This window comes from Tachypleus tridentatus, chromosome 12, assembly GCF_004210375.1.
Source record: "Tachypleus tridentatus isolate NWPU-2018 chromosome 12, ASM421037v1, whole genome shotgun sequence".
In the NCBI taxonomy this organism is placed as follows: Eukaryota; Metazoa; Arthropoda; class Merostomata; order Xiphosura; family Limulidae; genus Tachypleus; species Tachypleus tridentatus.
The window spans coordinates 37,355,078-37,382,734 of NC_134836.1; the positions used below are offsets into that span (position 1 = coordinate 37,355,078).

At 32.4% G+C, this 27,657-nt stretch overlaps 1 protein-coding gene across 1 annotated transcript in view; it reads right to left on the reverse strand.

Annotated features, from left to right (window-relative positions):
* LOC143235863 (cell adhesion molecule Dscam1-like) overlaps positions 1-27,657 on the reverse strand; it is a 185,382-nt gene that overhangs the window by 124,605 nt on the left and 33,120 nt on the right. The window contains 3 exon segments of the mRNA XM_076474104.1: positions 3,712-3,861; positions 13,898-14,059; positions 16,882-17,202. Coding sequence (XP_076330219.1) covers positions 3,712-3,861; positions 13,898-14,059; positions 16,882-17,202 — 633 coding nt within the window.

A 27,657-nucleotide genomic window follows, 5' to 3' on the forward strand; every position in this document is an offset into this window, starting at 1 on the left:
CATCACCACCCACCGCAAACTCTTGGGCTACTCTTTTACCAACGAATAGTGGGATTGACCGTCACATTATAACGCCCCCACGGCTGAAAGGGCGAGTATGGTTGGTGCGAGCGGGATTCGAACTCGCGACCCTCAGATTACGAGTCGAACGCCTTAACACACTTGGCCATGCCGGGCCAAACTCAAAAAGAAGAGAAGTGTCAAGATGCGCGTAATTTATATGACCTTCTTTACATAGAGAATAGTTCTATTTCTTTTCAGTTTTCGGAGAATTAATAGCTTTGTAACTATAGGATGTACAAAAAGACTAGTTGAATAAAATTTAACAAGGACAATATGAATTCAGGTGACAGTCCTGGGAGAGTGATAGTGTGTTTTCTTATAGCAAAGCCACATCTGATTGTCTGCTAAGTCCGCCGAGGGGAATCGAACTCCCTGATTTTAGCGTTGTAAATCTGTAGAGTTAATGCTGTACTAGCGGGGACACTAGAGAGAGAACACGTGCTTTACATGCACTGAAAGTCATTCTTTCCGAAGCTATTCAAAATGTGTGCCACGCGAAAAAAAAAATGGTTTAATGCCTAAAGTCCACATGTCAAAAAAGCTAACATAAAAAACATGTATTCCAAATTAGCTTGAAAAGCGTTCGACGTTACACAAATCTTTATATGCCATTATATAGCATAAATTATATTTTTTTTATAAGTGGTATAGAATAAGTTACATTAATCATGAACTGTAGTAGAACACTATCTTAACGAACTCCTAATGTTTATCATTTTTTTTGAAAGAAATATTCTCAAAAATATATATTACGGACAGAAAATTTAAAATTATTAGTTTAAATAAATTAATAACTTTGTGGAGTTTTTCAACATGTTCAAGTTGATTGAGCGTTTAGACACAGAAAGTTTATTATCTGGCAAGACCAGGTGGTTAAGGCGCTCGAGTCGTAATCTGAGGGTCGCGGGTTTGAATCCCCGTCACACCAAACATGTTCGCTCTTACAGCTTATAATGTGACGATCAATCCCATTATTCGTTGGTGAAATAGTAGTCCAAGAGTTGGAAGTGGGTGGTGATTATTAGTTGCCTTCTCTCTAGCCTTACACTGCTAAAGTAGTGAAGGCTAACGCAGATAGCCCTCGTGCAGTTTTGCGCGAAATTAAAAAAGAAACAAACAAAAAATACTTATACTTATCTGACAGAAAGTTACCGTTGCATTGCGCTTTGCTTTTAATCACCGTGCTACAACACATTGCTGAGTCTATACCAATTTCATTTATTTCCTTTTGTTTGTTTGGTTACAAAACTGAATAACAAACTATTTGCTCTGTGCCCACTTTAAAGATTAAGCTCCGAATTTTAGCTATATTTCTGGAGCATCAGGAGCCATTATTTGGATAACGTCCTCATCTCTCGGCAATTCATAATGCTTGTTATATCGATTACAAACCATTTTGTTAATCTGAATGATTCAGTTTATCGAGTTAAACTAAAAAAAAAAATTAATTTACCTGTTCTTGTGAGTTTTTCTTTAACGCATTCTGAATGCATTTTAAAACAGCAATGACCATCAGTTCTAAATTGTTATAACTTTTGTACACATTAAGTGAATAATTTTATTTTAATTGCTATATAGTCTTGTCTTGCGATATGTTGCAAGGGTTGTTTATCATATATTTACTTTAAATGTTGCTTGGTTTCATACATATAGTAACTATTCCTTCTATGTCTTACAAATGTGAATTACTATACCGCACTATATATGATCATAAAAATAGAGTTTGTGTTTGTGGGCTTAGTTAGTCACCACTGAAACATTTACCCAAAAAATATATAAGTTTGGTATATTCTGTGTATGTGTGCTTTCACTATATCAACATACATTTTAAACCATGGAGATTTGACTATTGTTGGAGATGTCAGAATAAAAGTGTAGTTTGAGTTTACAACTTAGTATAAAACTACTCTTGTTAATTTTAATATTCGTTATATAACGGTATTAATTATGTAAGTGTGTAATGTTTTTGCTTATAATCAAATTATATGAAAACATTATTAATTTACCATTTTATACCGCTGTAAGAATTACCGGTAAATATTACAAACAAAACTATAGCAATGTTGCATTGGTAATTAAGTTGTTAAGTGGCGCCCAGTGGCTTAGTTGTAAGCTTACAGACTTATAACTTTACAATTCATGGCTCGATTCCCCACGATAGATAGAACGCAAACAGCACAATGTATGGCTATGTGCTAAAAGAAGCAAAAATGAGTTTTATGTACAATGCAACACAATGAACTTTGCTCTTTGCCCATTGCGAATATCAAAATATGGCTTTTAACGTTAATCTCAGGCTTGTTGTTGGGCCACTAGAGGGGTGATGATTAGGGCTAAAATACATTGAAGCTCTTGTCAAGTGATGAGATTTGTAACTAACGAAACATCGCGTTGTAAGTGACGTATTTATAATTATCACAGTGGCTTCTGGGTACTCTTTAGTTGATAGTTGAAGCTGTATAAAATTTTCAGTTGTACATATATATATGTGCGTGCGTGTGATAATAAAGTTAACTTAGTTGCTTGCATAACTTATTCAGTTGTGACACAGTTCCGATATTGTTAAAAAAATCTGTTTTCATGTACTACGATTGAAATGACTGCAAAGGCACAGCCACGAAATTATCACGAGGAGAGGGAGGAGCTAAGTTCCAAACCGTTTTGGTACGTCTACTTAACATTATGAATACTTTAGATAATTCTAGCTTCGATTACTAGCCATGCTCAACCATTTTTAAGATTTCCAGTTTTTACAGTTAGAACGGCTCACAAAACGAAACAACCGTTAGAATTGGTGTGAAATCGACACTTTAAACGATACGCACGACACACACTTGTGTGTTTGTTTTTGAACTTCGTGCAAAGCCACATGAAGGCTATCTGCGCTAGCCGTCCCTAATTTAGCAGTTTAAGACTAGAGGAAAGGCCGCTAGTCATCATTACCCACCGCCAACTCTTGGGCTAGTCTTTTACCAACGAATGGTGGAATTGACATTAAAATTATAACGCCCCCTTGGCTGAAAGGGTGAGCATATTTGGTGGGACAGGGATTCAAACTCGCGACCCTCAGATTACGAGTCGAGTGCTTTAACCACTACTTTACTTTGGACCCCTACTTTACGTTAAGAGTAGGGTTGCATAACTAACTACATTTTTTACCCTTAAATTCAAAATGTTTAACGCTAGTTGTTGTTGTTGTTTCTTAGTTTTGGAAGAATTCTGCGTGGCAACGTGATTGTAAAAGTTTCAGCAAAAGGAATAAACAAGAAATCAAATGCAATTTTGAATTAACAATGCTCTGGAGATGGTATTCTGCAGCATGAGTAAGAATGAAGTGTGAAAAATGATGATATTACAAAGAATAAACATTATCACAACATTCTGGTTTGTTACATAATAAAATTAAATGACCCTGGCTTTGCATTTCTCAGCAATATAATGATTTAAAACATACAGTCCTAATAAATGAAAAATATTTCGATATGGGATTTTTGTATTATAAACCAAACTTATGTTTTTTTTTTAACAAGACAGTCCAAACTATAGAAAGTCATTAAGAAATTGAATAAAGTTTGAATTCTACTACTCTAATATTAAATGCGCTCTACAGGATTTTCTGCAACTTTAATCAAATCCATTTAGACTTACCTTTAAGAATTAATCTGCCAGCCAAATTACTGGTCTTCGATTCTCCCGTCAATCTGTTCGTGGTCTCACATTGATAACTACTGTAAGCATCAGAAGTTTGAACATTACGGATGTGAAGGACTCCGTTGAAGAATGTGCTGTATCTTCCTGCTAGAAAATAATCAAATGATGCAGATAAATGTTACCATGGAAACATGTATCGGCATGGGATAGAGCACAGCATTCTATGACTGAGGCTATGGATCAAGACGAAGAATACTATAATTCAGAATTTCAAAGACAAAAAACTAACGTTTCAACCACGGAAATATAGTTTCAAAGATTTAAAAAAAGCAACCGTAAGAAGACGCGTGGAAACATACACACGACTCATCTAAATTATACATGACACACAGAAACACATTACGTTAAGAGTTATTCAAATGTTTATGAAATCATTACAGCTTTGCAAAGTTTGTTTGTTTTTTTGAATTTTGCGCAGAGCTACACGAGGACTATCTGCGCTAGCCGTCATTAATTTAGCAGTGGAAAACTAGAGGGAAGGCAGTTAAGTCAAAACTACCCACGAAAACTCTTGGGCTAATATTTTACCAACACTTAGTAGAATTGAACGTTCTATTATAATGACTCTACGACTGAAAAGGCGAACATGTTTGATTGGATGGGAATTCGAACTTGCGACCCTCACTTAGACTGCGAGTAGAGAGCCCCACCCACCTGGCCATGCCAGGCACGTACAAATTATTTTGAATATTTAAATTCACACTATTCGCATAATAGTGCTATTAAAACATTTAAATTATTCCGTTAAACAACCTGATGATTTGAAGGAAATAATTAACGTTGGTTTGAAGTACAGTTCGAAGGAGCTATTCATAAAAGTAAACAATAAGTTTTGGCTTATTATTGGTTGCAACAGTAGCCAGGGTATACATAACGTTAGATTCATTAAGGACATTTTTTATCAATCTTGGCTGTCCTATTTACTAAATCAAACTAAACTCTAAACTTTCTTTCTTAAATTAACTATATCTACAAGATTTGAAGGCAACACATATTACTGGCCAACCGTCCTGTTAATAAAAAATAAAATTATCTAAGCTCAAGATGACTCCTATCCTGTTAAAATTTACATTTGTGTTCCATAGTCTTACCAATTTCAGCGATAAACACGAAATTTAAGATGATTGATCAGCACTATCAAATACATTCTGAATTTTAAACGCCTAAATCACAACGTAATTTAGAGGTATCAATCTCTTCCTGTATGACAATCTTTTAAAGGTAATTCAGATGTATTAACCTCTCCTAGTATGACAACCTTTTCAAGGTAATTCAGAGATATTAACTTATCCTTGTATGACAACCCTTTCAAGGTAATTCAGAGATATTATCTTATCCTTGTATGACAACCTTTTCAATGTAATTCAGAGTTATTAACCTATCCTTGTATGACAACATTTTCAAAGTAATTCAGAGATATTAACTTATCCTTGTATGACAACCTTTATAATGTAATTCAGAGTTATTAACCTATCCTTGTATGACAACATTTTCAATCCAGGTATCATTTTTGTAGTCCTTTTCTAAACCAACAACTTTATGTATTTTTAAGGTCAAGAGCGCAAGACTAAACACTATACTCAAATGCGGCCTGATCAAAGATATATACAATAAAATCTCTTTAAACTTATATTCAATACTTCTACAGATACAGCCAAAATTGTTATTTGCCCTGCCACTAGCAACAGTACATTACTGGGATGGCTTAAGAGACTCATGAAACAGAACATCAAGTTCTCCCTCTTCCATAGCATTGCATTTATTGTAATTAAAAGTCATCTGCCACTTGCCAAAATCACCAAATAATCCAAACACTTTTGCAAAGCAGTAACGTCCTTTTCACAGAGAGCAACAACTTAAACTTAAATGTCATCAGCAAATACAAGAGAAGTGTTGACCAGTTCATCATCTATTTCATAGCTGTAAATCAGAAAGAGCAAAGGTCCTAAAACTAAGCCCTGAAGGACCCTACTTTTGTGACTAGTCTAGTCTGACTGAACACCATAGTTTTTATTTTCTTCCATCTACCTTGTTTTATATTTAATGAACCGACATATCTCCTACAGCTAGATATATTTTTTCAAACATGTGTTTTTGTGTGATACCTTGTCAAATACTTTCTGAAAATCCAGATACACTAGATGCACTCCCTCATCTATATATGCAGAATCATCTTCAAATAATGTCAAAATATGAGTAAGGCAAGACTTCCCATTAGTGAAACTAGACTGATTATGTACAAAAATGTTAATGACTTTAAATGACGTTGCAAAAACATCTTTTATAATACTTTTAAAAACGTTTTTCACTACTGATATAAGACCAATATGCCTATAATTACTAGGACAATTTTTTATTGTCTTTCTTGAAGCGAAGGGTAACGTCAGCCAACTTCCAATCTTCTGACACTTCTCTACTATTCAATAACTTAGAAAACATAATAGTAAGTGGTTTCCATATCTAATCATTACCTTTTTTAAAACTCTTGGGCAAATCTTATCTGGTCCAGAAGCGTTGTCATTCTTTAAATTTCTTTCTTAACATACTAAGAATTAATGTAATGATCGTGTTTATACAAAAACGTGCAATTGCGCAGGATGAGAAATGGTGCTCAAATTTTCAGTAATAAAACTACAAAAATAGGATTTGATAACCCAGACATCTAGTAATTATCAGATATTAGCTTTTTGTATCATACTTCAATAGCTCATTCCTATCCTAACAATTTACCTACCCTTAATATCTTTGAAGAAAGTCTTACTATTCGTTTATAAATTTTCATTCCATTTTTTCTTTATATATATATATATATATATATAACCGTAATTTTTAAAAGTCAAAACAAAACACATTAAAATTAAAAATTAAGCAAAATAGCTGTACTTTTAAAAAAGAACCTAGGGTACAAGCTACAATGTGGGATTATAAAATGTATCCTTGGTATCGGAGGTGACTACGAAAGTAGAATCTACATTGAGGTGAGGATACACCGTCTATTAGTCTTAACCTTCAGTTTGCTAGTCTCACATAAGAAATAGACACAGTTAGACTAGAAATTAGGTGAGTGACATGTGGGTGTTCAAGCCTATAACGTTCCACATCTATATCACCCTCCACTGCCTGCAGACAGTTGTAGGAAGGTGACTGCTTTCTTAAGTTAAAATAAGAACAAGTGAAAGATAAAGATTAAAATGAAAATAAAAAATAAGAAAATCTATATATATTTATTTATTTCCTCATTTTCCAAATAACCATCTCTCTTGGTCTTCTACAATCTCCCAAGTTCTCACCGTTACAGTCAATTTAAACTTACATTTATATGTTTTTCTTTAATTATATCCTTTCTAATCTTTGTAAACCAGCCTAACTTTTAACTTTCAGTCACATTTTTAAAATATAAGGAAAATATTTTTCATGAATATTTAAAAAATTATTTTAAAAACGTTTTCCATGTTTCATTAGTATCTCTAGCTCGCTCGGTTTCTCAATTCACAGCGGATACTTCTTATACCATCTCTTTAAACTATGTTTCTGATAATTGGAATCATTACTCCTTATCTTCATATTCAACAAAACATCGAGTCTAATTAAGTAATGACTACTTGTATTCAAATATTCCCGAACTTCTATCCTACTAACCATTTCTGTATTAGAAGATAACAATAAATGTAAAATGCCACAAGAGGTTCCATAACGAGTTGTCTAAGAAAACCATCTTGAACCTGTTTTACTCATTGTTTGGCTTTAACATTTTTCATTCTATGTGCCTCATATTAAGACTTGAAGACGAAAGGCGAAAGACTTTCGAAACGTCGTTCTCTGCACTTGTGTCTTCACAAGAGGCACTTGCCGTCCATTCTACGAAGTTTCATCATGAATACTCTGCCTTAACAATCTATCAAAGAAGGTATGTCATATTTATAACCTCATTAAGAGCTTAAATACTAACCTCACTCCAGAGTTTCTCTTTAATTTTGTCAGCTTAATCAGATTAGATTTCGGTTAAAATCTTTCTCTCCTTATAGTCATTAACAGAAAGCCAATCAGATTAAACGTCGTTGCTATTAGATTTCATATGCTCACAATTTTCATATGCCAACAAGTGCCACAGCGATATGTCTGCGGACTTAAAACCGGGTTTTGATTCCCGTGGTGGGCAGAGCACGGATAGTCCATTGTGTAGTTTTTTTGGTACTATATCCCTTTCAAACAACTTATAGCCTTATACTTCAAATAAATTTGTGCCATCAAAATTATCTACATTAAGTCAAGTTTCAGTTATTTTCAATGTATAAAAATCATCTTTTCTCACCAGTTATCTAAGGTTACCAGTTTTATTTCTACTACTTCTAACATTGCAAAAATAACAGTTTAACATACCATTTAAAATTATCTTCGTACCTTCTTACCTCTCCATATCTTATTTTTTCTACATTTTTCTGTTCTTTTCTGCTATGTAATCGTAGTTTAAAGTTGCCCGTACAGTTAAGTTAGTAGCCCGTGCAAAAGATCCAGTCCTTACTCTATTTAACTGAAAACCATCCACTCCAAAAAACTCCATTTTATCATTAAATTCATCCTACTAATTCAACAATTCAGTGTGTTCGGCCTAACTTAATTTATACCTAGCGTTTAAACTTAGTGACCTACTTATAACTTTTTCCTCTAGTTAATTCTTGACACTATCCCTAACAGATTTAAGTTAATATGGCCATCTTATTTAAATGATTTTATTAAAGCTCTGTACTTACAATAAGCTCCTCTAACTTGTTCTTCTTTACAATATTAGCCTTACAACCTTATACTCTACTAACTGCTAACACTCTACTATATCACTCAATCTGTCAGTTATATACTTCACATTTGCCTCTGGATACTATAATTCTTTTCCACTTATTAACCCCACAGACAATTCCGTACATGTGATGTGCTAAAAAATTTCCCACAGCAATAATCTCCTTATGTTTTTCGTTATCATCCCTATCTGTTCCTTTTGTTATCTTTCTCACCTCAAATTCATCATCTGTTACTTGACAGAACCTTTTCATTACAATAAAATTTTCTACTACTTTGACACGGGGTAATCGTATTTAAATGCATTTGAATACAACTTTGGGGGTATTTGTACATTTTAGTAAAGAAAATCAAAGTATTTGTACATTCGAATTTAATGGCACAGTATTCGTATTCGCTGAAAGATTCAGTACCTTAACAATCTGGCCATGCTGGGCCATTAATATGTAGGCACAAGGATTTAAAATTCACAATTTATTTTACTGAATCGTATATCTGCTCTGCTTTATTCCAACTCGTATATACATCACACTTATATATATATATATATATATCAGTTTCATTCGTTTGTTAAGAAATACAATACTGTCCAATCATTTATCTGTACTTTGCTCACTGCGGGTATCGAGATCTGGTCTTTAAAGTCAAATTATGCGTCGAGAAGAATCTGTTTCGTTTTTTTTCTGCACCGGTTTTAGGCTGCTCGCAAATTAAAGATTAACTATTAATTGTCAAAATACTTCCTGTAAAAGTAGACGTGGAATATTTATTTCATGAGAAAATTCACACAAATAAAAATATCTCAAAACAGTCTGTTTATTTAAAGCTGATATCTCGATATTAATCCACATAACATCTCGACATTAGTCCACATTTTGATTTTAAGTAGATATTTAAACTGTGCAATATTAAAAAAAAGACAACGTTTATAGTTTTATCTGGACAATGCACAGTTTACATTTTCTCATCTAAACAATAGTTATTTTTAATATGATAAAACAGAGGTATTAAAAACACTTTATGCATTTATCCGAATTTTACTTAGTCCAGACATATTGGAACTGATATTTGCGAATTTATATTTTATATTTGACTGGTTTTGCAAAATATTTTAAAATTAAAAGTTAACGCATAAAAGCTAATTTCGTTTTCAACTTTCTATCTGTCCACCAGTGGCACAATGGTATGACTGCGGGACTCACACCGCTAAAAACAGGGTTTTGATACCCGTGATAGGCAGAATAGAGATATCCCATTTTGTAGCCTTGTACTTAATTCTAAACAAACAAACCTATCACACACAAACATATATATATCCATCAGGTAATAAATTCTGATTTCTCTTTTTAGTTTCACCAGAATTCTGGTTTCGTCTATAATCTAATATCTGAGTCATATGACCAAGAGTAACTTTGAAAGCTGTGATTAGATTTTTTAGGTAATTTGAAATTATTTACAGGAGAATTTTGTAGAGAATACTGAATGGTTGTAGCGTTTAAAAGTCACATTGTAAAATAAAAAAGGAACGAAACAATACCGTCTGTTGATATTTCGGTTAAAACAGATATAAATATGAAGCCTGTAACAGATGTATTTGGTTAAAATGTGTATCCTAGTTTGTTTAAGTTTTAAATCGTGTTCTTTATTAATGTTATAATACAAAATAAGATACTTGTAGCCTTCAATTGTTTTACTGAATTTTTAAATGTACTCGAAGAGTTTTTTAAATTATCAACCTAGTGAAGATGACAAAGATTCATATATGACCAAAAGGATTGTATGTGAGAGAGTGGATATCACATTACTATTAATAACTGTACAAATCTCAAGAATAAGATAAACTTACAATTTATATAAGATAAATTGGAAAAAAGGTACAGACTCTACATCCAAGGATATGCCTGCTAGCTGTAAGATCATTTGGTCTAGATGACAAACATAGAACAAACCGTGATAGAATCGCTTCCTGTGTTTGGTGTATTAAATAAACAAAAGTTTCTTTTCTTTATAAACACATGTAAGATAATAATAAATAAAACTTAGTGAAAAAACAAGGTGTTAATGTATTTTCCAAAATTAAATGTTCAATACGAATCAGACTTAACTTTTCTTAAGCTTTATAAACGCAAGTTGTACAAGAGATCCATCAGGGAAAGGACTGCTGTCTGTGACATTGAATCAAACAGATACTTTTTTATTCACTCCAGCAAAATAATTAATTTAATTATCGAACATTTCTTTCTAATATAATTTACTAATATAGAAGTAAAAAAAAAAACTGAATAAATTTGAGTTCATTAATTTTGTTATTTTTTTCGAAATTAGAAATGAATAAACATCATCGACACTTGAAATCATATTATAAAAGTATATGTATAGTTAAATCACTAATGTGGTTATGTTTTAGTTTAAACATCAGGTAGAAAATTGAAATGAAGGAAAATAATATCGTCTTGCCAATGTTTTTAATCACCATCTTGAGAAACATATTAAATGCAAGACATGTTTATGAAAATAATTTTCATTCTTCTCTTAAATCAGCTGTATTTCTTTAGATAGCTCTAGATTTAATGAGAAGTTTTCAAACTTAAGCAGAAGTTAGAACTGTAATAACAATAGTTGTGTTCGGTGCTATCATTAACTTTCTTATAAAATTATTCCATCATAATATTTCTCAAAAGCTAATCTAGTTTTTAACTTCTAGCATCATTTTTTAGTCTGGCTATCTTTTAGACTCCGTGTATGGATAGATTCAGTCGATTACAATTTCAATAACTAATAAATAAAGTTAGTATTCTGAAACTTATTTAATGTCGAAGTCTAGGTTAAAAAAAAAGTTCATTTAAATTATACTTTGATCAACATGTGCAATTAGGTTATACTAGTTTCGGAGAATTATATTCTAGTAACCCTAAACACAAATTAATTAAAGAGAGATAAGCTGAACCTCTATGATAGTGAAAAGCATGATCTAAGTATAGATTGAACTGCATCTTCCTTGAACTTAGGCTTCGAGATTAAATGATTTAAGGAACATGAAATTCATTTATTACGTCTGATATTGTGCGGCTATGTAATGACATAGTGGGTAATGGTACTTTCGCTTCATCTATTCAGTGAATAGTTTGTTTTTTTTCTCATAGTGACTACAAAGCACATTTACACCAATAGTATGTTAGATTATAATTTTTATGTTGGTTTTCGTAGATTATAGCTTTACTTAATTGAAATGTAGTAATTTAAGAATTTATTTGATGTTGATTTCTTATAGATGATAATTTGTCGCATGGAGGTATCTAGGTTGCTTGATTACAACTTTGTTTAATGTGTGTGGCCCGGCATGGCCTAGCGCGTAAGGCGTGCGACTCGTAATCCGAGGGTCGCGGGTTCGGGCCCGCGTCGCGCTAAACATGCTCGCCCTCCCAGCTGTAAGGGTGTATAATGTGACGGTCAATCCCACTATTCGTTGGTAAAGAGTAGCCCAAGAGTTGGCGGTGGGTGGTGATGACTAGCTGCCTTCCCTCTAGTCTTACACTACTAAATTAGGGACGGCTAGCACAGATAGCCCTCGAGTAGCTTTGTGCGAAATTTTCAAACAAAAAAAAAATTGTTTAATGTGGGTTTAATAGATTTTAAGTTTGATTAATGTGAGTTTTGTAGATTACATCTTAGTTTAATTTATTTTAAGTCACTCAACCCTTTTCCTTTAATTCATATATAGAGTAGTCTTTTATATATATATATTTGCAAGTCAACTTGCGATTAAAGAAACTTAAACTGATCAAGTCTTGAAGGAAACGTTTTAGAAAATACAGTAGAAAACATAAATATTCATTCAACTATAGTTTTGTAGCTTGATGGTGTATTGATTACTATTTTTAAGGAAATATAAATTCTAATGCCAGCTTCATTGCTGATGAGCGTGTGAAACTTGAACCTAATGGCATGTAGGAATTAGTAGCTTTGGAAGCTTAACTGTATTTTGGCGCAGTGCTACGAAGTTAGTACTCTACCATTTTAAAATGGCTTAATCAGGATGTAACAAATAAGAAAAGAAACAGCAAACCATTAAAGTAAGGAGTAATTTTTATTCTAACTGTAAAGAAAACGATTATTAGAAAAAAAAAACTAGTTTAACTAGCATATGGTGGATACTCAAGACGTGATAAGTGTTAAAAAGTAAGAAAGAGTGATAAATTACGAGTCAATAATGATACGCTGTTTATAGAAAATATTTGTCAAAAAGACTTAAGTTTAGTGATTAAAGAAAAGATGTATTCAAAAGAATATCGATTTATCTCCTGGTGTGAAAATGGTTAAGTCTTAATATAATTTTGTAATCTTTATTTTATTTTATCGGTGAATAAAATAACGATAATGTTGCAAAATTATTATTAAAATATTCTGGGAATAAAACCTTTTTTAATTTTATATAATGGCAAATAAAATAAACAAGTAAATTCAATATCGATATTTGAGATAATCGTTTAAGTATTTACATATACAGTATTTAATTTTATTGTTTTTAATGTTAAATCGTTATACACAGCGTCAAAATTAAAAACTATCTCCATATATCTTAAAAAAAGCGTCAAAATTCCATTGCAAATTAAAAACTATCTCCATATATTTTTGGACCAAATATATGGCCTGGCATGGTCAGGTGGGTTAAGGAGTTTGACTCGTAATCTGGGGATTGCGGGTTCGAATCCCGCTCGCACCAAACATGCTACATGCTTGCCTTTCAGCAGTGGGGGCGTTACAATGTGACGGTCAATCCCACTATTCGTTGGTAAAAGAGTAGCCCAAGAGTTGGCGGTGAGTGGGGATGACTAGCTGCCTTCCCTCTAGTCTTACACTGCAAAATTAGGGACGGCTAGTGCAGATAGCCCTCGTGTAGTTTTGGGCGAAATTTAAAAACAAACAAAGAATCGATGAAATACTATCCAAACACGACACTTTCTGGCCCGACATGGCCAAGCGTGTTGAGGCGTGCGACTCTAATCTGGCCTTAGCCACCCGACGACGCTGGGCATCCTTAAAAGAGATTGCCCTGAATAATTTTTTTTTATTTTTTGTTTTAATGCACAATATGTTTTAGATATTTTGCATACGAAACGTACCATAACGTTTCGTTGTTCATCCAACTCTATGCCATATACACATTACAATTTATCAGAGTCAACTACCACATTAACTTTATGTTAAAGAAAATACACCTGTTTCTTAATAACCCGTATTATCACATAAATAATTCGAAAAACATTCAAAGTCAGGTAATGTACAGTCACAATCAAAAAAACAAAAACGTTTAATTTAGAACGCTTACCAAGTTTCGCTGTTGAAGTAATGCGTGTGATGGAGTCCTTAATCCACGCAGTAACAGCTACATAGTCCTTTACAAAACTAGGTATGTTACATTTGAACACTCCAGTATTTCCACGTATCACGAACTCGTCGTATACTTGTGCTTCATAGGGCTGTTTGACAACTACATGAGACAAGCATTTATGAGAACCTGTTCATAAATCGAACAGAAACACATACACATGAAGTACATTAACTTCATAGCACAAATATTTTATATGTTTAAGTGTAATTTTGTTTTTTGTGTGATTAGTGCCTATATTTTGATCACTGATAACGTGCTGTTGGAATAAATAAAGGTGTACCTGCAGTAGGAAATAATATAGTAAGCTTTTCTTTTATTCAGTTGACAATTATAAAGCCACGCTTTTACCACAGAGGTTTGACAAGTAAGAAACTGGTAGATGCAGTGAAAAACAATATAGTAAATTTGACTTTAACCAACGAGACATATTTTAAATTCATGATGTTGTAACACATGTTTCTCAAGTTAGAAACTTGAGAAATGAAGTGTGGATAAAATAAAACCCTCTTTACATTAATAAAACTATCGTTATTTCAAATGCTCATAATCTTAATTTTACATTAATAATACTATCTTTATTACAAATGTTAATAATCTTAATTTTACTTTAATAATACTATCTTTCTTTCAAATGTCAAAATCTTAATTTTACATTAATAATACTACCTTTATTACAAATGTTAATAATCTTAATTTTACTTTAATAATAATACTATCTTTCTTTCAAATGCTAATAATCTTAATTTTACATCAATAATACTATCTTTATTACAAATGTTAATAATCTTAATTTTACATTAATAATACTATCTTTATTTCAAACGTTAATAATCTTAATTTTACATTAATAATACTATCTTTATTACAAATGCTCATAATCTTAATTGCACATTAATAATACTATCTTTATTACAAATGTTAATAATCTTAATTTTACTTTAATAATACTATCTTTCTTTCAAATGCTCATAATCTTAATTTTACATTTATAATACTATCTTTATTACAAATGTTAATAATCTTAATTTTACTTTAATAACACTATCTTTATTTCAAATGCTCATAATCTTAATTGCACATTAATAATACTATCTTTATTACAAATGTTAATAATCTTAATTTTACTTTAATAATAATACTATATTTCTTTCAAATGCTAATAATCTTAATTTTACATCAATAATACTATCTTTACTACAAATGTTAATAATCTTAATTTTACATTAATAATACTATCTTTATTTCAAACGTTAATAATCTTAATTTTACTTTAATAATACTATCTTTATTTCAAATGCTCATAATCTTAATTGCACATTAATAATACTATCTTTATTACAAGTGTTAATAATCTTAATTTTACTTTAATAACACTATCTTTATTTCAAATGCTCATAATCTTAATTGCACATTAATAATACTATCTTTATTACAAGTGTTAATAATCTTAATTTTACTTTAATAATACTATCTTTCTTTCAAATGCTAATAATCTTAATTTTACATCAATAATACTATCTTTATTTCAAATGCTCATAATCTTAATTTTACATTAATAATACTATCTTTATTACAAATCCTAATAATCTTAATTTTACATCAATAATACTATCTTTATTTCAAATGCTCATAATCTTAATTGCACATTAATAATACTATCTTTATTACAAGTGTTAATAATCTTAATTTTACTTTAATAACACTATCTTTATTTCAAATGCTCATAATCTTAATTGCACATTAATAATACTATCTTTATTACAAGTGTTAATAATCTTAATTTTACTTTAATAATACTATCTTTCTTTCAAATGCTAATAATCTTAATTTTACATCAATAATACTATCTTTATTTCAAATGCTCATAATCTTAATTTTACATTAATAATACTATCTTTATTACAAATCCTAATAATCTTAATTTTACATCAATAATACTATCTTTATTACAAATGTTAATAATCTTAATTTTACATCAATAGTACTATCTTTATTACAAATGTTAACAATCTTAATTTTACATTAATAATATTATCTTTATTTCAAATGCTAATAATCTTAATTTTACATCAATAATATTATCTTTATTACAAATGTTAATAATCTTAATTTTACATCAATAATATTATCTTTATTACAAATGTTAATAATCTTAATTTTACATTAATAATACTATCTTTATTTCAAATGCTCATAATCTTAATTGCACATTAATAATACTATCTTTATTTCAAACGTTAATAATCTTAATTAATTTTACATTAATAATACTACCTTTATTTCAAATGTTAATAACCTTAAGTTGAGAGACGTTAAAGCGGTATTTGAATGAATGAATTAATTTTCATATGTTTCTATTTCCATTATATATATATATTTATGCACTGAAACTGATTTGGACATTATTATTAGTTTTGAAGAATAAATCATTTTTTTAGAATTTGGGAAAGAACATAAAATAATAAAAAAACACGCAAAAAATAGTGGTTAAATCCGGTAATCACTGGCGAGATTTCTTATTTATTTCACTAGAGGAATGTATGATTTCATCCAATTCTTTGACCAGTTTTTCACAGAATGTTATCATTGTAACAAGTAAAAACAGGAGTATTCCACATAAGTCAGTTTGTGGACCTTACTGGTATTTGATATTGAAATACAAATAATTTACTTGCTTGTACATTAATTGTTTAGCAGTAAAACAATTTATCGGTTTTCAAAAGATTTCGTGCAGATGAATTTAGAAAGAAAAAAGCACAAACATTTGTTGTAAGGTTGTAAAAATGTTTTTCTACCATAATTATTTAATAAATATTTGACGGCTGCTTTCTTATGAACGCTATAATTATGTAAGCTTAATTAACTAAATAAATGACATAAAGTAAGTGAAATGGGACAATATCTACCCGTTAACAACTTACCAGCGCTTACATGAACTGATACGCTAAGAATAGATCCAATGACATTACTTGCAGTGCACTGATATAAAGTATCGTGAATATCCTTTCTGTAGGATTCTGATGGAAATGGCGGGAAATGTAAAGTACCATTAGCGAGAACATGTCTGAGACCCGGAACGTGAGTTACTTTTTTACCATTGTTTGTTTTCCACAATATACGAGGAGATGGATAGCCTGTAGCTGTACAATGTGTTGAACCTCCTGTGTCGTTCGAAAATTCTATCAAATGACGAGGCTCCATAAGAAACTTGGGCCCGTGCTTTTCTATAGTTGTAAGTAATCCTAAAATAAAATGAATACAATATATAAACATATCACACACAGTAAGAATGCATTGACTTGTGAAACAATAACTATGAAAATTAGCAAAAATATTCGTTCATCAGACATTATAAAACATGACACCGTACTTTTTTCTACAATTTTACATCAAAATGTGGACATTTCTTACAGTGTAAAGAAAACTGATGAGTTAAATGGAGAATAACGTAAGCAATACAGATACAGAGCAAAATATTCTTTTTCAAAATTAAGCTAACAGAACTATATATGTTTTGTTTGAAAATATAAAATGTGTCACTTCAACAAGAGCGTTTTCCTTAGAAATATCTCTCTTCATTCTAAAGTTGCTTAGGGCTGTGGGACTGAGTTTAACTTTTTACTAAGATTGAAATATCAAACCTGTAAAAAAAAAATTTTCTAACATTGATTTTTTTTCATAAGGAGAGAGAATAGTTCTTGTATTAGCTTTCTGATTTCTTACTATATGACTATTAGTGATAAAAGCGACGTCTGTGCACGAAAAACAAATAAGAAACAGAGAAAATACTGTTTATTTTAATTTTCTGTTTAATCCTTCTTTGGTAAAATTAGAAAACTGGTGACTAGTAATTTAAATGATCAAAAAACAGATGGTTGAGAAGGGTTTCATGGCGTTAGATAGATATGATATTGGCTTAAAACTTTGTGTAGCCTTTCGGAAAATATTAAGGAACAAATAATCGCTATATAATTGGTTTCATAATTTGAAAATTAAGGTTTACTTCAGTAACTAATTTTTAACTGTCGGAAAGGACGTACACTTGTTCACCAATTCGGTTTCAAACAAAAGTCGTATTTTCTCGTACTAATTACTTACTACTTTATGTCTTACATTTGGGCTGATAATCCACCATCGTATTCACAGAAGTCTTGAAAAGTACTTGTGAGACTGAACCAAAATAATAAGTTTCACCTACACTACTTAAACACGTCGGAAAAGTGAAAGAAAATGGAGAAATACATTGTGAATATATTCATTAGGCTGTCTTCAAATTATTTTTAATCTTATGTCCTTTTAAAATACATATACAGCTTAAAAACGTTAACAAGATATGAAAAAAATCGTATAACAAATATTTCTAAAGACTATTGAATAATATTTTCTACATAATATGTTCAGATGATTGAACGCAGAGAGATAAATTAGTACAGAAAATATATGTTAAGTATTATGCTTATATATATATGTTGTTCCGATCGTGTATTAAGAATGGTAATTTGGTACATATACAACGATTTTGTTCTACAAAATAACAAATAAAAGGAAAAAACACAACAACTCTTATCTCGTGAGATAATCATCTTTTTTTTTTTTACGATAGAAAGTAACATTCTTTCCAGGCTTCCTTAAAACAACTTCTTCTGTAAACAACTTCCTTCTGATTATTGAGACGAGAAAGTTATCGTTTCGTTGTATCTAATCCTCCCTGTGGAATTCTAGAGGGAAGTAAGATAGATGAGGAAATGAACACATTTCAGCCTGGTATAAAAGGCTATTGATTGGCAATTCCACTCATTGTTGACAGTCGAAGACAGAAAGAAAGAGGTAATTTGTCTTTTGAAGGCTTTCTCAGTGACTCGGTTTATGCGCCGAGAAAGCTTTCTTGGCTGGATTTAAGACACACTGACAGAGTGTATCAAAATATGATAACATACCAACGACGCTTTTTCCTGAAGATCAGTGTATTATAGTTGCCTAAAACTACTAAATCTAGAGATTAGTAGCAATGGCTGTACTGGAAGTACCGAATTCAGTAACTTACATTCTGTGTTGTCAAATCTGTCTTTCTAATATGCACTTTGAAAAATCGATCTATATATATTTGTTACGTGTGAATTTGTACATAGGCATGGTATGAATATGATTTGTATATGTTACATGTACTTGTTAAGGTGTTCGACTCGTAATATGAGGGTCGCTGGTTCGCATCCCCCGCCGCACCAAACATGATCGCCCTTTCAGCAGTGGGGGCGTTATAATGTTTGGTCAATCCCAACTATTCGTTGGTAAAAGAGTAGCTCAAGAGTTGGCGGTGGGTGGTGATGACTAGCTGCCTTCCCTCTAGTTTTACACTGCTAAATTAGGGACGGCTAGCGCAAATAACCTTCGAGTAGCTTTGCGCGAAATTCAAAAAACAAAAATAAAACACATGTGTACTTGTATTAATACACATATTAACCTTTCTTTTTACGGTTATGTATGGAAAGTAATGTGAAAGTGTTTGTGTTTTCAATCACTCCCTTAATTACTTATAGAGTCAACCGGTTCTGAGTTATTTTGTGAATACTTTTTGCAAGCTGGCGAAGCATGTTTATAATTAATTGTACTTATCATCAGACATTAGTATTAGGCCTATTACATTTTAATGTTGCATTCTTTATCTAGTTTCTGCTGGTTCGAGCCCCCCTCACGGAAAATTGCTCGTCCTTTCAGCTATGTAGGCGTCATAGTATGAAAGCCAATTCTATTTTATGTTGGTAAAAGATTAGTCCAAGAATTGGTGGCAGGTGGTTTTAGCTATCTGCTTTCCCTCTAGTCTGTCATTTCTAAAATTAGGGTCGGCTAGCACTGATAGTTCAGTTGTTCAATTACAACAGACGGTGTGATTGTGGTTCAGAGGTAAGTATGAATAAACTTACAACGTTAAAAAAGTTAGATTTCGACATCTGAGGTGGGCATAACGTAGATAGCCCATTTTGTAGTTTTGTGTTTAATAATAAAAAACAGAAAACAAAACCTATGGGCCCGTCATGGCCAGGTGAGTTCAGACGTGCGACTCGTAATCTGACGGTCGCTGGTTCGAGTCCCTGTCACACCAAACATGCTCGCCCTTTCAGCCGTGGGGACATTATAATGATACAGTCAACTCCGCTATTCGTTGGTGAAGGAGTAACCCAAGAATTGGCGGTGGGTGATGATGACTAGCTGCCTTCCCTCTAGTCTTACACTGCTAAATTAGGCACGGCTGGCGCAGATTGCTCTCAAGTAGCTTTGCGCGAAATTCAAACAAAGAAACAAAACCTATATTTTAATATGATATGTCAATGGCAGAATAAATTATAAAAGCGTTTTGAAATAATGGAAAATTGAATTGTGCAAAAAAATATATTAAAGGGCAATATTATTCGTTAAAAACCGATTAAGGCGGAGAAATTGTGAAGATTGAAAATGAACTTTAGGGTTGAGCAGATACACCATCGTTAGGAATGAATTTCATATGCAAAAAAAATCATTTTTTTACCATATCTAAACGTACCCTTTGGTATTGATTTTATTCATATTATTTTGCAGTTTGAGATGTAAATTATTAAACAAAATGAATTAACTTTATATTTTATTCATCTTTGTAAAAGCTTGAACAGTTTTATGTATGGTATATAACTTGGACTTAAGAAGCTTGAAAATTTTTTTGTATAATATGTTTGGAGTAACCTTAGGAAAAGGAAATTTGACACATGTTGAACCTGAATTCTAGGTGCACCTCTGGGTTATTATATAACTCAATACAAAATAAATATTTATACAGAACATTAATTTACATTCATTATTAATGATATTTAAAAACCTTTCTTGTTATTTCTCCCTCAAAAAAAAACTCACTACATAGATCAAATTCTTCAAGTACTACCACGAAAACAGTTGTCTATTTTTTTTTTAATTTCGCGCAAAGCTACACTAGGGCTATCTGCGCTAGCCGTCCCTAATTTTGCAGTGTAAGGCTAGAGGGAAAGCAGCTAGTCATCACCACCCACTGCCGACTCTTGGATTACTCTTTTACCAACGAATAGTAAGATTGACCGTCACATTATAACGCCCCCACGGCTGAAAAGGCGAGCATGTTTGGTGTCATGGGGGATTCGAATCCGCGACCCTCAGATTATGAGTCGAACGCCTTAACCTTCCTGGCCATGCCGGGCCACGAAAACATTTGATCTGTACATAACTACATTTCAGTGAAACTGATTTCAAAGTATTTGCCTGAATCATTGCAACATATTTTCTTATTTTTATGTTTCAAAACAGTTTGAACACGAGTAGTTTTGTTAACGAGCAAAATGTTGGATGTTTTTTGTGTATTGATTTTAAATAATAAAAACTTTGAAGGCTTCGATGTTTTTGATGAAAAAGTAAAAAAAACACAAAACACTTAATCTCTACGCCTTTCGTAAATGATAGTTATAATCTGAATGAACCTTAAAACTAGTAGTAAATAATCTTTTCCATTGCACGTTGTTTGATGTCTGCCAGGCGTTTTAAGCATGTTTCTCAAACATAACCATTAGATTTAATCAGCTTGTTCACTAACATTCTAGAATATTTCTTTCTACTTTGAAATAGAAACTATACATGAAAAGAAGTCATTATCTTCTGCTGTCGACATGAAAACTATGATAAATGATTGCAGCGCACTATACGAACCTGCTTAATGCAGTCATATACGGCAAGAGCTAAGCATTTAAGAGGATTGAATATCTGTCAAAAGTTTCTGAAGTGGAGTTTTGGCTATTGCGCTTCTCTATTCTTTCCTTCACACACGTTACATTACCAATTTGCACATTTATTCTTGAAACACTGAATACATTTTTGCCGTCTTTGTCAAGTAACGTAGATGAAGAACTAACTTCTTGGCGAGTCATAAAACACATCTTTACTGATAATGGTCACTTAAAGTCCAAAATGATAAGGTTCCTTTAAAATCATATGGTAATTGAATACTTAAACGATAGGCAAAATTAAAATTGTCACAATATTTAAAGGTTTTAAAAAATAATTAGACACTCAAATCACCCTATACTATTCCACTTTATCTTTCTAAAGCGAAGTGGCATTCAGTGGCTGACAGACAGACGCGTATCGGTAATAGGTAGAAATCAATAGAAATAGTAGGAAGTATGGGATTCATAGGGATTAAGAAACACACATACCTTTTAACACTAGTAGGAATTCCCAATAGAAACAGACACGAACTCTGTAACGAGCAAAAGAACGCGCTGGTACAGCGGTAAATTTACGCATTTACAACCCTAAAATTAGCGGTTCGATTTCCCTCGGTGGACTCCGCAGATAGCGCGATGTGATTTTGCTATAAGAAAACACACACACACGCAATCTGTAAAAGGTAAAAATTATAAACCTTTATATATATAAACATATTTTTAGTGATAACAATTGGTATGTGTACTAATTGTATATGAACTCTGAGTAATAAATTTAACTTTCAATAATACTAGTTATTAAAAGCAAAATAAGTTGCTAGGTGACTGTTCTTTTTTTTTTAACTTTTGTTAAATAGATTGTCATGGCTTAGCGGTTAGTATGCTGGTCCGTCTATCCGAGTGTCCCTAGTTTGCGTCTCCTTGTATCAAAATCGTGATCCGTACCTTGGGGTCGTAGATACTTTATACGACGGACGGTGACAGCTCACTTTTCGGTTAAAGCAGCTCAAAAGTTGGTGGCAGATGATACTGACTAGCTTTTTGCATTTAATCTAATCCTTGTGCAACATTGTGCGAATATCCGAAACAAACTCACTTTTTGTAGTAATTAAAAATAAATACTATATCCCTTACTTCAGAGAAATACTGAAAATAGCATGGTGCTTTTGAAACATGGCTGACTCTAAGTACAGCACAGCATCAGAGACAGAAAATTTTCAAACAGTGATGAAACTGTTGCGTTTTGAAATTGAAATTAGTGAATCACATGTTGACTACACATGCCTTCAATAAGTTTCCGTACTTATCCTGTCACGTTAACCCTGTTACTCAACTCACAATGTGTGGGTCGCGGGTTCGAATCCCATGACTGAATATGCTCGTCATTTCAACCATGGAGGCGTTGTTTGTGACATTCAATGCCACTCTTCGTTGGTAAAGAATAGCCCAAGAGTTGGCAGTGGGTGGTGAAGATCATCTCTTGTCTGTTACTTCACAATTAGGGATTACTAACCCAGATTGTTCGCGATTAGCTTTACGCAAAATTCATAAATAAACAAAGACATCTTACTAACCTAATTGATACAATTCACCAACACCTCAAACATTTACAAAGATGGTAAATAAATAATAACTGAAATAGCTTTGAGAATTATATTTGGGTATCTGTGCTCTGCCCAACACAGGTATCGAAAACCGGATTTCAGTGATGTGAGTCCGCTGAGCAACTGGGGACCTTATTATCTTAGGGGTAAGAAATATATGCAATATATATAATCAAACTTCTCTCACAAGTTTTATTCTAGCTTTTACTATTGCGATATCATCAATGTTTAGTGTATATTAACATAAAAATGTCTTCCACATTACCATTCCAACTTCAAAAATTTCTGACAAAAAACCTGCATGTAAAAAAAAAATGACGTACATTATTTTTGGTGTTCTATGATGATAGTATTGTGGAAAGGGAAAATAAAGAAAACTCGAGTTGCACTTATGTCTTCAAGAAAGGAGTGAACGGTAATGAAATATCAAATTCATTAGATTTATGATAAGAACGTTTCAGAATATTTTTGCTGGCTTTGAAATGAGAGGGGTTAAACATGAGCAAGATAACTGTCCCGGAACGGCCAGGTGGCGTTCGACTTGTAATCTGAGGGTCGTGGGTTCGAATCCGCATCACCCCAAAGGTGTTCGTCTTTTCAGCCTTGGGGGCATTGTAATGTAACGTTCAATCCCACTATTCTGTTCGTCCTTTCAGCCTTGGGGGCATTATAATGTAACGTTCAACGTTGGTAAAAGAGTAGCCCAAGAGTTGGCGGTTGGTGGTGATGACTAGCTGCCTTCCCTCTAGTTTTACACTGCTAAATTAGGGACGGCTAGCACAGATAGCCCTCGAGTAGCTTTGTGCGAAATTAAAAAACAAACAAACAAACAAAGAAGACTGGTTGATGTATATTTCATTTGTTTTTATTGTGGTGGTTAGTCTAACAGAAAAACTGCTGTGTTTTATTCTATTTTTGATAACTTAAATAGTTATTAATTTGCTTCCAATTTTGTTAATGCTTATTTCAAACCAAAGCTCGAAAAGATTTGGGGAAATAAAAGAAATAAAAGTACACGAATAACAAAAGGTACGATATCTAAACCGTATATCTAAACAACTCGGCTGTAAAAAGAAGCGAGTAAAAGATAAACTTTATTTGTTACAGAAGCAGCGACTAAAATGATTGATATCAGGATGCGGTAAAGACAATACTATAGGGTACATAGTTTAAAACTGCTTGTCAAAAAAGTAGACTTTGTGTTCGGTTTAGAGTTATGTTATTATCATGTATGTCCAGTTTATTAACCATATCTATAGTACGAATTACTTGTGATTTGGCCGGTTTTGTTTTTTGTCAATACTGACATACATCTCATTATACAAAAAATATGTTCAGACACAAACATCATGAGCATTGTCTTAAAGATATAACTTCATTTGATGTTATTACATTTGCTCTTGAGGAGGAAACTTGTTAAACATCAAATCAGTAAAAAAGTAATTAAAGTATTTTGAAGATTAAAGAGGGAGTAAATTTTTGTGTATATTCATTTTAACCTATGTGTACTCTAACATTCTATATGAAAAAAATTATGTTCTTTTATATACAAAAAACTCCTGTGATCAGTTATTACTCTTAAATGTAGTTTGCAATAAATTAAGATGAAAAATAAAGTAAAAATACTATATTATTTTGAATTGCTGGTAATTAGACACGAATTATTTTCTTTTATGCAACATTTATCAAACTGTTGTTCATACAAATTAAAGCATGAACTTATTCGTATTTTAAGATTATTTGTAAGAGCACTACTGTATGTTTCTGAAATATATCGAACAATTATCCTCTCTCAACTTGACGTGAGTCTAAAACGTTGACTGATTGGACTAAGTTAAATCGTGAGATGATAAAGTTTGGCAACTATTTATACAATGAACTTGAAATATTTAAAAGAACATTTTGTAAACAAAAATTGTATTTGCGACAAAGGGATGGTTTTAAGAAGCTCATGCGTTAACTTTTCCGACTAAAATTATTTTCTATATTTCAAATTATTAACAGGAAGAATATCCCACATGCACTAATGTGTAGAGAAGTATTACGAGATTTTTTTTTGGAGTGTGTGTGTTTTCTTACAACAAAGCCACAGCTGGCTAGCTGCTGGGCTCACCGAAGGAAATCGAACCCCTGATTTTAGCGTTGTAAATCCGAAGACATACCGCTGTACTAGCGTGGGGCTTTTCTTTTGGAAAGTTTATTCAAAGGCTTTGATTTCTCTATCCTCGATATGCTGAACAGGAAAGGCCTGGCGTGGTTAGGTGATTAAGGCACTCGACTCGTAATCTGAAGGTCGCGTGTTTGAGTCCATGTCACACCAAACATGCTCGCCCTTTCAGCCTTGGGAGCGTTAGAATGTGACGGTCAATCCCACTATTCGTTGGTAAAAGAGTAGCCCAAGAGTTGTCGGTGGGTGGTGATGACTAACTGCCTTCTCTCTAGTCTTACACTGCTAAATAAGAGATGACCAGCGCAGATAGCCGTCGTGTAGATTTGCGCGAAATTCAGAACAAACTAAACCAAACTGAACAGGTAAAAAAATGAAAACATATTTTGTTAAGCGTTTTAAAGTCCAAAGTGATGTAAAGCAAACTTTTGGATACTGCATCAATATGAACGTTCGGGAATGTTAATATATATGCAAGCCATAATAGAAGGCACGGTTAAGTAGGATGAATAATATTACCAGTATACTGTAATTTCTCACGTATGTTTACTTTTTAAGTCAACGCACGGGTAGGGAGACAAAATAAGGCTTAACATTTCATGTCTTATATGTATCACTAGCACGCATCAATGTTTTTCATGCGCAGTAGTAATTTTTCATTACCTTTTCATGTGATCACTAAAGGTGCTGTTTAGTAGAAATAGGTTTTGGAAGAGGAACTAGTTCTGTGTTTTTAGATATCTGGTTCAGTAAGAAAATTATTTTGTCTTAACAAAGTCTGGAGCGTCTGTTGAAATTGACACACGGTTCATTAACGTTTCGCTCTCTTGCTTGTTAAATGCCATCGCGCTAGTCCACGTGTAGCGTGTCACATTTCTCGATGTTGCAATTCCGTAAAGTGTTCGTAATGTTTCACGTGCTTCTGCAGATCTCTTAGCGAAAGAGAAAAACAAGTAGGTAACAGTTAACCAAATTATAACACGGAAGAGGCGGCGCAATGAAAAATAGGTATATTAATCATAGAACAGTACGCGACGTGAAGTGTTATTACATTGTTTTCGAAATATAACTCGCTAGTTATCAAAGTTCCTTTCTCGCAAGTTACCAACCTGAAGTGCGGTTAATGACTTTTTAAACTAATTATATCATCGTGCATAAACTATACTCAACAAAAATTCATGAATTGACACAATATATAAAATAGAAATGTTTTAGAGAATACAAGTTCTAACACTTAATGTTTTTGATTGTACAGTAACCAACTTTGATACGTAACAAACAATTCTTCACCCTAAAAAATGTAAGCCTAGCTGTTAATAATCCTCTTTCTATCCCATTTTTTTTTCAAATTTTACCTTTTTCCAAATGTTCCAAATGTGATCAAATAGCTTCAACGTGATTTTTAAATTTCGATATTCATTCACCAACATTTAATCAAATGATCTAACGGGAAAACTCAATGTGTACTAAACTTTGACCACAATCTGATGAAACGTCTTGAGTTATACTGTTCACACACACATTCAATACTGAAAATAATGTGATATTCTCAGGTAAACAGATTTTACTGCAAGTATAAAATACGTCTGCTAATAACAGGAGGGCCTAACAATAATTTTTTTGAGCTGTCTAAATCTGAAAACTCAATTGAGTCTTTGAGTTGCGTGAAAAATAGATTGGACAAGGTCAAAAGACAGCGGGAACAACCATTATCCTAAACACAAAAAAAATAACAAATGTGCATAGACAAGAAGACGATAACCTCTGTTGGATTAGAGAAAAGATTTTTAGCTTGTTTTCATTTGAGATTAATGTTTGGAACCAGTCATGATGAAATCCAAGTAAGAAAGGCCCTGTAAATCAAGTTTCATGTTCGCACGAAATCATCTGTTTCTGTGTCCTGCGATAACGTCAACACATTACCTATCACAGTTAACAAAGCACGTTCACACCAACCGTATGATTAATTATCTTAGCACTCACAGTCTTAGACACATCAAAGTGTTCTGTTCAGGCAGCAATAACAGAGGAACCAAAATTTGGTATGAAAAATGATAAAGCACATCATAACAAAATCTCAACAATCGAGTAAAGGTAATTAACGACGTACTTGAAAGGATTTTCAAAAAATACGATTCTCTTTAATTTATATGTATGTGTTTTTATTATATGAAAGCCACATCGGGCTATCTGCTGAGCCCACCGAGG